The sequence below is a fragment of the Palaemon carinicauda genome, unplaced genomic scaffold, assembly GCF_036898095.1.
Source record: "Palaemon carinicauda isolate YSFRI2023 unplaced genomic scaffold, ASM3689809v2 scaffold5, whole genome shotgun sequence".
Classification (NCBI taxonomy): domain Eukaryota; kingdom Metazoa; phylum Arthropoda; class Malacostraca; order Decapoda; family Palaemonidae; genus Palaemon; species Palaemon carinicauda.
Window position 1 is genome coordinate 352,501 of NW_027171761.1, and position 12,500 is coordinate 365,000.

Below are 12,500 nucleotides of genomic sequence, written 5' to 3' on the forward strand. Positions count from 1 at the left end.
TAGACAAAGATATTTGGGGAACACCTCAATGAACGTATACAAGACTTCCCCCATGGATCCCTACTTGTTGATTATACAGCATCCTACAGCTAATATATTCTTTACAACAAATAGCATTATCAAGCTTGCTCTTCCGTACACATACAATTATGGGAGAGTGCTCATGAATGAGGAGCTTAAATTCTTCATATTTGGCCCTTACAGCCTGACAATTCCCTTGCAAAATGAAGGAAAAACTATCGTTTATTTTCTAGATGACACCTTGGATGGAGTCTTCCCACTTGCAATTAATTTTTTATCTTACATGATTTCACAGGGGCTTCTCTAGAGAGGGTCTAAATAAATTGAGTTTTGCATTGGTTTTTTTCTTTGATTCAAGATGTTTTCTTGTTGATCTAAAATATCAACAGATGAAACATCATATCTATTTGATGTCATCACTTTTGCGTTTTTCATGGAAAGAATGAGGAAGATGGAGGTTTCTCTCTTTTCTGATTAAGAAGTGGTGGGCTTTGAGGTTTCAGCATCTTCCCCACTACAGGTGCACCTAATAACTCTGTTTCAAGTGGAACCTCCATCAAATCAGGCAAGGATACAGCTTGAAGTTTTGTACTATGGTTTGTTATGGGGGACGAAGGTTGAATAAAGATGAGCGATGCCTTAGTGTTAATATACAGTGGCAAAGCCTCAGGAGGCAATATGCTCGCCTCACCCAGCAGCATTTTATCAGTAGATGGCGTATATCTTTTTCAAGAACTACAAACACTACTAAGTGGATTGGTTGTCTCCTGTGGCAAATTTCCTCTTGATTTCAATGTCTTTACATAGCTTGTTGATTTATTCAATAGTCTTTTGGCATGCCTCACACTTAAATGTTCAACACTGGATTTACTGAGGTCAGCTTCTCCTAACTTATACAGCTGGGAACTCCTTTCAGTAGAGTCATGATTCATGTTGCATTTCAAACACCTGGTTTCAAGTGTACATTCTCCATGACAGAGTTTGGAGCAAAGGCTACATTTTTTTCATTTATGCAAAAACATTAGTAGGATGCCCAAAATTAAAAAAAAAAAAAATGAACATTTCAGTATCTTTGTTTAATAGGTTGGACTTTAATTCTTTCATTTTCAATGTCAATGTGGAAAGGTACATCAGCATCCTGGAAGACATCCAGCATCCAAGTAGAAATATTCATTGTTGAAGGCAGCAAACAATCAGTGCTTCTGGAATCCGTAGGGAAAGAGCAGGGTTTTGCATTCTAACATATTTTCAAATTCTTTCATCAGAGAAGTTTCTGTAGTATGATTCAGAAGCTGTAGATCATAATTGCATTCTGATATTTGCTACTGAAGTTGGGTTTGAACATTTAAGGAGGTACAAAAACAGGGCCATTAATGAAACCTTGGAAGTACTGTACAGTATCACCAGCAATCTTTTATCAGCTTTTCACCATCCATATCCAAGTAGATAAGTTTAGTTTTACTCGCATATTTGTCTTTCTTCCTTAAAATAACTGAATAAAAATAAAATGATTTACAAAAAAAAAAAAAAAAAAAAAAAACTACGACTTCCTGCGACAAAATCAAACAACTATATAGAATGACTTTGAAAAAGGATAATTTAAAACAATTTAATATACTTTTCCTGACACTGGTGTGCGTGAATGCTTCTTCCACTTCTGCCAAGAAAATTGCAGCTAATTCATTTATTTAAGGTTTAAGGTTCAGCACCAGAATGATAAAAAATGTTGTCTAAAGATACATTGTTTCTTTGCCTTTGATTTTCTACCAATTGGAGATGTGCTTACGGGTTTTGAGGAACTTTCAGAGGATGACAGTATCCCTGAAGAATTTCTCTCATATTTTGAGATAAATTACATCGAAGTCAAGGGAGAAAGAGGTGGAAATCGTAGGAAGAGCTATTCCATTATTTCCAATTTCTATTTGGAACGTGAACCTAAGAACTCAAAGATTTATGCCTTGAACAAACAAAAGACTCAAAGGATTTCACAGTGCGCTATCAAATAATGCTGAATACCCTCACCCTAACATTTGAAAACTCATAGATTATCTCATGAATGAGGAAGTTTTATCTTAAACAGAAGTGCTTCAATTGGAAAGAGGAGACGAGAGATCTACTACTACTAAGTACTGTATAAGAACATAAACAATCGTTTAAAGCAGATAGTCAGAGGCTGTAATCCTGATGATAGAATCACTTTTCTACATTCCATTGCTAGTAACTTGCATATTTTCTAGAATTGTATAAGAGGACTAAAACATGCTTTATTACCAATATATACTTTTTGGAATAAAATGTTATTTTATTGAAATATAAGCTTATTTACATTTCCTGAATTTTATCTGTTATATTGTCGAACCAATGGCAATTGTCTGGGTGTCAAATGTCAGTCTGGCAATTGCCCATACTGGCAGTTTTCCACATGGAAACTATCCAGATGGAAATTGTCTGCACATGGTTAAGGAGAATGGGCTTATGATACATGGTATGGAAATCTTAATACAGTACTTTCTTTTAGAATAAGGTGGTCAAATCTATTCCTTCCAGAAGAAAAATAGCAATAAACTTCAGGAGGATAAATTGAATAACATGTTAAGTTAAAGATGATTTAAAATGCCCCAAGATTCAAAGAAACAGTTTATATTGTGCAAAGCTAGCATACAGTATCTTAACTTGAACGCCAACAATTAATCTAGACCTTCTCTCTGCAGCCTTACCTGTAAGTTATTGCTTATTTTGTCGGGAAGAGGTCCAGCGTCTGCTGAAGGATCAGGTGGTGGAGGTCCACAATGTGGATAAGTAAATCCTCCAGGAGGCCCAGGAGGAAAAGGAACAGCACCTGGTACATTGGGCAAATTCAATTCACCATCCTGAAATAGTAGTTGTTATATCATTAACATTGTCAACACTGGTTAAATTGAATTAAAACATATTCAGTGCTATACAGTATGACACTCCCCAACTTATGAGCAAGTTACATTCCAGAAAGGTATTCGTATCGTGAATTGTTCATGTCCTTATTTTGCTAATATGTCAATAATACATAAATTGGTTACATTTCTTATAAGCTATGGTCAACTTTAACAAGATTCAGGATATGTTAAGGTTTTACTATAAGTTTTAAATGTAAATAAATACTGTAATACATAGTAAAACTTGTAATAATAAACTTCCTTACCAAATTAAGAGAATCTTGAACAAAATTCCCTCCTTTAGGGAGTATAACTTCACCTCAGTAATGAACTGGTGAAAGAACCAGTCCTCGAAAATAGCACGTAACAAAGGCTTTAGCATTCGACATCCAAATGATGAGTAGACAATTTATTTCTATGTACTTCTGATATTCATATTGTTTCTTATCCAGAAGGTCAGTTTAATCAACCTTTACCAGTAAAATTTCAACATTTTTCCATTTTCTCCCCCTTGAAAACACATGACCCTAGCAAAGGAAGGAGCAATATAGTAAGTCTCTTGGTCTCTTCAGTCATGCAGTACTGATAAAACCTTCTCCAGATTGTTTGCTTGTTATTGTGCATTAAGAAATCTTCCAATGTTTTTAATAGCAATTACTGCATGTAGTGTGCATGGGAATTGTTCCTCCTCTCAATTGATTGATTGATTGATTTTATTTAAAGTTTTCAGGCATCCTGACATCTAAGGTCATTAATGACGATATCATTTATTTTATATAAAAATTAAAAAAATATTCAATTAAAACCATAAAAGTTGAATGTCATTATAAAAGTTAAATAGTTTTCAGAAGACCTGCTTCTGAAATAAATATAAAAATGCCGCTCGCAGAGTAGGACACATCATGTCCAAGAATCTTGGCAAGGATGAACCTGCTACCCCCACCTCGAGCCTCAAATAGATATCTATTTAAAGTTATTATAATTGGGGTATTCAGTCAACAAATGCCTCAGTGTTAAAGGTACTAAACAGTCATCGCAATACGGTTGGTGTTGGCCCTTCAGAAGAAACTCGTGTGTCAACCAAGTGTTTTCTCCTCTCAAGTACAGTACATTGTAATAGCTGCCGACCATTAAACAGTGCAAAACGCTAAAGAGGACTTACTGTTAGTTCAAAAGAATAGCCAGAGAGGACTAGGCTACTTGATTACAACAGGGATGACAACAATAATGACAAGCCTCCACCTTTAGACAATTCACAAAACCAGTCGACTTGTGATAGTGATGAATTTCCTAAGCTTTTGATATTGCTAGCTTCTTTTGTTATAGTTCAGAGTTCAGTAAGTAACCTCTTAAAAGGGTAACTCTGGTCATACCAGACCAGTTGCTAACCTAACATGACACGCCAAGTTGAATCAGTGTTCAAGGGATTTTGACGAAGGAAAAATCTATTTCTGGGCGAGGGACCTGTGTCGCCCAGTGAACCCACCCCTCTCTTTTTCCCTCACCCTAGGCTGGTCCAAGCTTGGGGTGCTAGGAGGAATAAGGGAGGGAGCGTGGGTGGGGGTGAGGGGAGGATAGTCATAGTAGAAGGCAGCAGTCGGGTGTAGAACGGCACCTCGTATTTCCGGGGGATGTTGAAGAGGGAGAGGTCTAACTGGTGAGGGACCTACAGTCGTGGTTCTTACACGCCCCAGTTACTATACCGACACTCTATTAGAGTGAGCGAGCTGGGTTTATTCCTGGCATTCCATGCATCTTTTTTCTCAGGTATATTTAGCAGTATTTATGCCTTAGAAATGGTGCTATAAGGAGCATTTCACTGGGCGACACAGGTCCCTCGCCCAGAAATAGATTTTTCCTTTGTCAAAATCCCTTTATTATTATTATTATTATTATTATTATTATTATTATTATTATTATTATTATTACAAGCTAAGCTATAACCTTAGTTGGAAAAGCAAGATGCTATATGCCCAAGGGCTCCAGCAGGGAAAAAATAGCCCAGAGAGGAAAGGAAATGAGGAAATAAATAAACAAAAGTAATAAACAATAAAAATGAAATATTCTATGAACAGTAACAACATTAAATTTGATCTTTCATATATAATCTATAAAAACTTAAACACGGGAAAGAAATAAAATTGAACAGCGTGCCCGAGTGTACCCTCAAGTAAGAGAACTCCAATCCAAGACAGTGGAAGGCCATAGTACAGAGCTATGGCGCTACACAAGACTAGAGAACAATGGTTTCATTTTGGAGTGTCCTTCTCCAAGAAGATCTACTTACCGTAGCTCAAGAGTCTCCTCTACCCTGACCAAGAGGAAAGTAGCCACTGAAGAATTACATTGCATTAGTTAACCCCATGAGCGAAGAAGAATTGTTTGGTAATCTCAGTGTTGTTAGGTGTATGAGAACAGAGGAGAATGTGGAAAGAATAGGACAAACTATTCAGTGTATGTGTAGGCAAGGACAAAATGAGCCGTAACTAGAGAGAGGGATTCAATGTAGTGTTGTCTGGCCAATCAAAAGACCCAATAACTCTCGTGCATAACAGATTTGAAAGCCTCTCACAGAACCTTGAATTATAGACCCTTTAGCTGCTAAATCCTAGTCGCTCTATGTACTAGATTGTAAGGCAGATGACTGAGTGGGTAGTCTGGATTCTAATATCCCTCCGTTCACTAAAGTAAAGGCTCCTAAATTCTATCATAATAGATAGTTAGATGGAAGGGCATATTGTATGATTCCATTCAATCATTTGAATTATGTTTTGTTTGTCAGTGTTTTTCCTTCACTTATAAGCTCGGCCACTAGCACCTGACAGGTTAATTCAGGAGGGGTTAATGTAGGCACTAGTACATATACTAACAAAGGAGCCCTCTGCTCGCAAGTGCAGTATCCAAGCTGATTTTCCCTAAGTTCACCCTGCAATACAGGATAATGAAAGAAGCAACCTTCAAAGAAAGGGATTATTTCCTTTTCAAAACTTATGTAACCTCATTGCTTAGAAATACCATAGTTAGTGTAGTAAAGAAAGTTTGGAAGCTTTTTATTCCTTAAAATACAGTATGTAGAAATATACTCTTCCGAGGTCATATCCCTCAGTTATCAACTTTGTGATGGATAGAACCAATACCGTATACTGTTGTCCAAGATTCAGAAAAAGGCAAGCAATTTGGGTTCATTTAGGCCTTAAGCCTTCTATAATGTAGATACATACTGGCTTGTATAAGTCTCATCTGTTGCATAATAATGTCTTTTTCTACAATCTGATTTCTAGCCTTGATGCCATCATAGCACCCCATAACCAAAAATCTTTAAACACGTGTGGAAGTTAATTGACTAAAGAGACGCTGTTTGTGGGTAATCAAGTAGGTGATGTACACCAATCACTTTACTTAGCAGTTCTTTATAAAGTATGTTTATTGAGGTGTAATTAGCTTCCCTACTAGATTTGCTGGCATTCTTGCACAAAGAAAGCACTTTCATCCTAGATATTGCTTTGAGGAGTACAACGTTTTAAACAGAACGACTAACACTAGTTTTCATAAATGCCGAAAAGACCAGTCAAGTTAATGATGAGCAAAAATATTAGTTGTCTTTTTTGTAGAGTGGATAACAATATGGGACACTAATACTATTTTACCTCAAAAGTCATGGATGAGTTCTTAGATCTTAACTTGGGTCTTGAATATTCACTGCTTATTACAGAATTTTTGCTCTTGTAAAATTGAATTTTTTACCTACTCTACTGTAGATACTTCTGCACCTAACCCTTTATTGTTCTGCATATCTGGTTGCTCCATTAGAAATCTAGACAGCGAGGGTAAACTTCAAGTAGGTAATATGGATCCTTATATCCCTCACACTAAACTGCCCTTAAACATTATTGTTATTTTTGGGGAAATGGCATTTCAGATTGTAGATGTTCTTAAATTTTTATTCAATTGAATTTTTATAAATAGTTGTTGGTAACTTATCAGCTAAAGCTGGGTGATGAAATAATATTCCGGATAACAGTGTTTCCATTCGGTTGCAAGTTCAGCTACTAGATCATCACAGGTTTAACTTTAGTTCAGCAAACTCTAACATAAGTGCTTTTACTGCCCTTATGAGTCTGGTTATAAAGAATGTGATTATTATATTTGTATTCAGTAAAGTACTTTAGCTAAAAATAATTAAATGTTTAATTAACAAATAATACGCCACTATTATTGGGAGGTTATACTACATAGATTATGCCTTTCGTCCATAAGCCTTAGCATAAGTGTAGCACTGAAATGCCAGTTGGAAACAATGAGTCATAAGGTAAGTGCTTCTGACTGATTGATTGATTTGATATTCAATTAAAACCATAAAAGCAAAGTTATCATTTTAAAAGTTAAATATCTTTCTGAAGACCTGCTTCTGAAATAAATCTAAAAATACCACTAACATGAACCTGCCATACTCACCTCGAGCCCTAAACAGATATCTATTTTTCTCACTACTATATGTGGGGCATTTGGTTAACAAATGCCTCACTGTCAATGGTACCAAACAGTTGTCCCAATATGGTTTATGTTGGCCAGCCAGCAAAAACTCATGTGTCATACAAGTGTGACCGATACGGAGACGACAAAGAGTAGTCTCCCCTTTTCGGGGCATCCCGTTATACCTCCAAGGGGATATAACATTACTAATTTCTCTCCTTTTAATTTCAAATGAACTATCCCAATGCTGTTGCCAATTATCATAAATAAAATTCTTAATTGCACATGAAAAATCATTACTGGGAATGGGATACCTTCTTGGTAGCAACTCAGATGCAGCACTCTTTGCCAGAAAATCCACATTCTCATTTCCAGACACAGCTACGTGTGCTGGAATCCAGCAAAATTGAATTATTACAGCTTTCATGCCAATAATTAAAAGCCACTATAAAATCTTTAAAACTAAAGGATTATTGAAATTGAAAACTTCTAAATCTTGTAGGACACTTCTTGTACCGCTGAAAATGGTAAAATTGCCCTTGTTTTTTAACACTATTTTCTCAATAGCAGTTAGTATGCCTTATAGTTTGGCAGTAAATATAGAGGATGCTAGAGGAAGTGCCCCTCTACAATTAAAAGCACTACTATATAGTCCAAATCCAACACCAACATCAGATTTGGAGCCATCGGTACATATAAAAGTTGATTCCCTGTGTTCTTCAACATGTTCCATAAAGAGCAACCTGGCTTCTAAGTCAGTCATGAACTTTTTTTATACCAATAAAATGTTTACAAAAAAACATTTCCCATAATTTCCATTGGGGAGTTGATGATATCCTACAAGGAACCAATTTACTTCCACCTATATCTAGAGTCCTAGACTGTCTAATAAGGTTTTTACCCAGAAACCATAAGGTTGAGGAGATTTTGGGTGACGCTCAAAATAGCTATAATGCTTTACAAGGTTTTCAATATGACAAGCTAAAAATCCAGGGAGTCTTTTTAACCTAAACCAATGCCAAACAATAGAAGACACCCGGTAAAGGTCTAAAGGTAACTCCTGCATCAACAAGGAGGCTTGGGACAGGCAAAGTTCTAAAGGCTCTTGTGGATAATCTAATACCAGCATGATGTATATATTCTAAATCTTATGATCAGCTTGGGGTGGCTAAGGAGTATATTTCACAACCATAACTGATTTTTTTAAAAATTAAGAGTTTTGTGATCTGGCCCCCACGATGTATGCGACAAAAGCTTTAAAAGATTCAGAGCTTAAAGGCATTTTAATTTTGAGGCTTTCAAGTGAGGAACCCATGTATGCCTACAATCAAATATCAACCCTAGAAATCTAGATTTACTTACACATGGGATCCATAGGCCTTTAATATTTATATCCGGGTCTGCATGTACTCCCCGAATACGACAAAAATGGACAACAGTTTTACTTGTCAAAAACTTGAATTCATTCATATCAGCCCACTGGATAATTTTGTCAATTGAGAGTTGTAGTTTTCTCTCAACCATTGCCATTCTAACTCCAGCAAATAATATGAAGAGATCATCCACAAATAGTCTCAAAGGAATTGCTGCCTTAGTAGATGGAAATAATTCCTCTGCATTGTTTACCCTTTCTTTTATTATTTCTAAGTCTTTACTTTTAACTTATTTGTTTCACGTTTCGAGAAAAAAATGGCATAATAAATATACAGCGTGTAGACAATATCGGACATTTTTCCTAGATACATACAATATGTTATTCTCAATTGGATCTATGTATCCCTTATATATGTGCCTGTCTGTCTGGCCGTTCATCTACACTATATTTTTCTAAATCCACACTGGATTGGTGATGAAATACCCTTCTTTTCAGTCTTGCATTGACCATCCTCTCCATGATCTTACATAAAAAAGATGTAAAGGCAATTGATCCATAGTTTGCAAATGAAAACTCATCCTTACGGGGCTTTAAAAAGGCTAAAATAATGGCTTGTTCCCAAACACTTGAATAACTATGATCATGACATATTCTATTAATAATGCTTAAAATAAATGACTTAGTATTAACAGGTACATGTTTAATCATTGTACAGTATATGGAATTCCATTAGGTCCAGGGGCTGTATCATTACAAGTAGCAAGTGCGGAATCAAATTCTCTTTCAGTAAAAGGAGAATTGCATGACTCTTCGCTTCCTGTTGCAAAATTTAAAATTTTCTTTTCTTCAATGCTCATATAAAGATGAGCGGGAGCTGCTTCACACTTGCATGATACATTTGAGAAATGATCAGCAAGGGCATTGCTAACTTCATTTCCTTTAGTCACACGCTGACTATTCACTTTCAACACTGGTGGTGGGTCAGGGATGAATTTGCCTACTATCTTTTTTACTTTCCTCCACACGGAAGATGGTGGTATTCTACTGTTAAGGGAGGAAACTAAAGATACCCAAGATTGGTGCCTTCCTTCTTTCATGGCATAATGGAACTGTGCTCTACATTTCTTGTATATAATCAAATTTTCCTCAGTACGGCGTCTGCGCAATCGAGGTCGTCAATAGTGCCGGGGGAGAGTCAGCATATCCAGGGGATGGGGGTTTGTCATTAGAAGGATTCATTTTAGAGAGAGTAGTTTGTTTATGAATTAGATTTACTTGCTTGGGAATATTAATAGTGAATTATACGACGGAGAGGAAATTTGCCCTCTCCACTATCAGCACAATGAGAGTACACTTCGCAGATGGTCTACTCCATACCCTACCCGAAGGATTGCACCAAAACAGATATTGAGGCACAGGTGTAAGCTGAACCCACCTATTAGGACTGAGACCAAGAAACGATGGAATCATCCTCCCCATATCTGTAATGATGGGCTCCTCGCCAAAGCCTCGAGTCCTACCCCAAGCATTGGATCCCCCTGGATTCCGAAGACCCAACCTTTTTGAGAATAGTTCCATCAAAAAGGTCCAAACCATCTTTGGGATGGCTGAAATCATCCAATACTCTCACATATAGCTTTGAATGCAAACACCTCCCAATCGGGATACCTCCTCCCATTCATCAAGGCAGGCAGCAATAACTTATTTAGAAACATCCACGGCATTGAAAAAAAGGAAAGCATATATATGTACATATATAAACATATATAATAAGGGAAATTATACTCAAGTTGGGACAGCAACACGAAAGAAAGTTTATAAAATTAGGAGAAGGTCGAAGTAATAGTCAGAGGATGAATAAGATGAGAGAGAGAAATTTAGATTTGAACTGGAGGAGCATTTTCCCCAAGTTCGAGAGCCCTCTTGCCCGTCCCAATGCTTCAACATGAAAACAATATTTCCTGTTGAAGCACAATGACTTTGACAAGGCATTCTCTCTGTAAGAAGGGGGTCTTGATGAATTAGGTTTCACATTTGTCCTTTTCTTCATGTGATTTTGACCTAATTGTTGAGGGGGATGGTATCTATTTGATGTCACAACTTTAGCATTTTTAATGGACGGGGATGAGAGTGATGAAGGTACCTCTCTTTTCCGATTAAGGGGTGGTGAGTTATCAGGTTACAGTATCTTCAGGTTTCGGTATCTTCCCCACTACAGGTGCACCTGACAACTGTTTTAAATGAAACCTTCATCAAACCAGATAAGGACACAGCCTGAGAGAGGTTAGTACTATCCTTCATAATGGGGAATGAGGGTTGAATAACAGTGGGCAATGCCTTATTGTTAATACCCAGTGGCAAAGCTTCAGGAGATGATATTCATGTCTTACCATGTAGCACTTTATCAGGTGGTGAATTTCTTTTTCAATAACTACTTACAGTAATGGGTGGGATGGCTGTCTCCTGTAGCATTCTTCCTCCTGATTTCAATGTCTTTGCATAGTTTGGTTATTTATTCAATAGTCTCTTGGCATGCCCACACTTACATGTTCAATACTGGATTTATTGAGGGCGATGGCTTCTAACTTATAGAGCTGCCAGCTCCTATCAGTATATTTATGGTTAAGAGTTGCAGTTCAAGCACCTTGCATCTAGAGTATCTTCTCCATGGTAATGACTGGAGCTAGTACCACACATATTTCCATTATGGCAAACTTTAGAAAGATGCCCAATCTAAAGCAATCAAAATATTGCAGTGGCTCCTGCTTAAAAGGTCAAACTTTAACCCTTCCATTTTTATGTCGTGGAAAGGCACACCAGAATCCTGGAAAGTAAGGATAATCATTGTTTTTCCAGGTACTTTATGCACTTTCCACACTTTTAATAGATACATTGCCAGTATCTCCTCTTCCGTGAATTCATTCAGGTCTCTATTGAAAACCACTCTCCTTCCATAACTGAAGTTTAGATGGGGGTTTGACATCCAACTTTATATCATTATTATCTGTCTTTAAATTGAATAATATAGACTGAGCAATAAGCCACATTAGTAATTTTGGATTTCTTTAGGGAGGCATTACTACATTTACATCTCTATCCATCCAGTTTGCAGGTTTGTATATGTCCAAATCATTGGGTACTCCAATCATACAGAGCACCCTTGATGTTTAAATGATTTTGATATTCATTAACTGCAGATTGCATTAAATGCTTCATTGTGATGAAGGATCAGGAAGATATAACATTCATGACAGCTGTGATATGGACTGAAATGAAGAAAGCGACCTGTTACAAAGTAGACACGAGCCGCCAGCTCCCTCTACCTTTACACAAGAGTCACCTAGTGGCGACTCAAATCTTCCGGTAAATCATCGTTTATGAATAACTGTCCAGATAAGGTTGGGGCAGCATTAACTTTTTTTTGATAAACCTGAATTCCTCCATCAGTTTGTCTCCATTAGCTGGAAGATAGGCAGGACTATTGCCCATACACAACAAAGGTTGGAGTGGGAAGTTCTCCGTGAGGTGCTATTTGGCCTCATTGACCTATTCTATAAACAAAATGTGTGTCACCCAAGCCTTGCTGTTTGACCTCCATATAACATTCAGTTGCTTTTTCTGCTTCTTGAGCTTCTTGAAGGGTCATGTATTTTCTGAGCGACGTACCAGGAGAGATTTGATTTTGCAGTACCTGCTGGTATTAGCACAGAAATACAGAG

The 12,500-nt window shown here is 37.0% G+C and overlaps 1 protein-coding gene across 2 annotated transcripts in view; it reads right to left on the reverse strand.

Moving 5' to 3' along the window:
* Positions 1-12,500, reverse strand: part of LOC137637031 (IST1 homolog) — a 189,267-nt gene that overhangs the window by 20,986 nt on the left and 155,781 nt on the right. For both annotated transcript variants that reach the window (XM_068369343.1, XM_068369342.1), the window contains exon 6: positions 2,739-2,891. In XM_068369343.1, the coding sequence (XP_068225444.1) occupies positions 2,739-2,891 (153 nt within the window). The remainder of the gene's footprint in view (positions 1-2,738; positions 2,892-12,500) is intronic.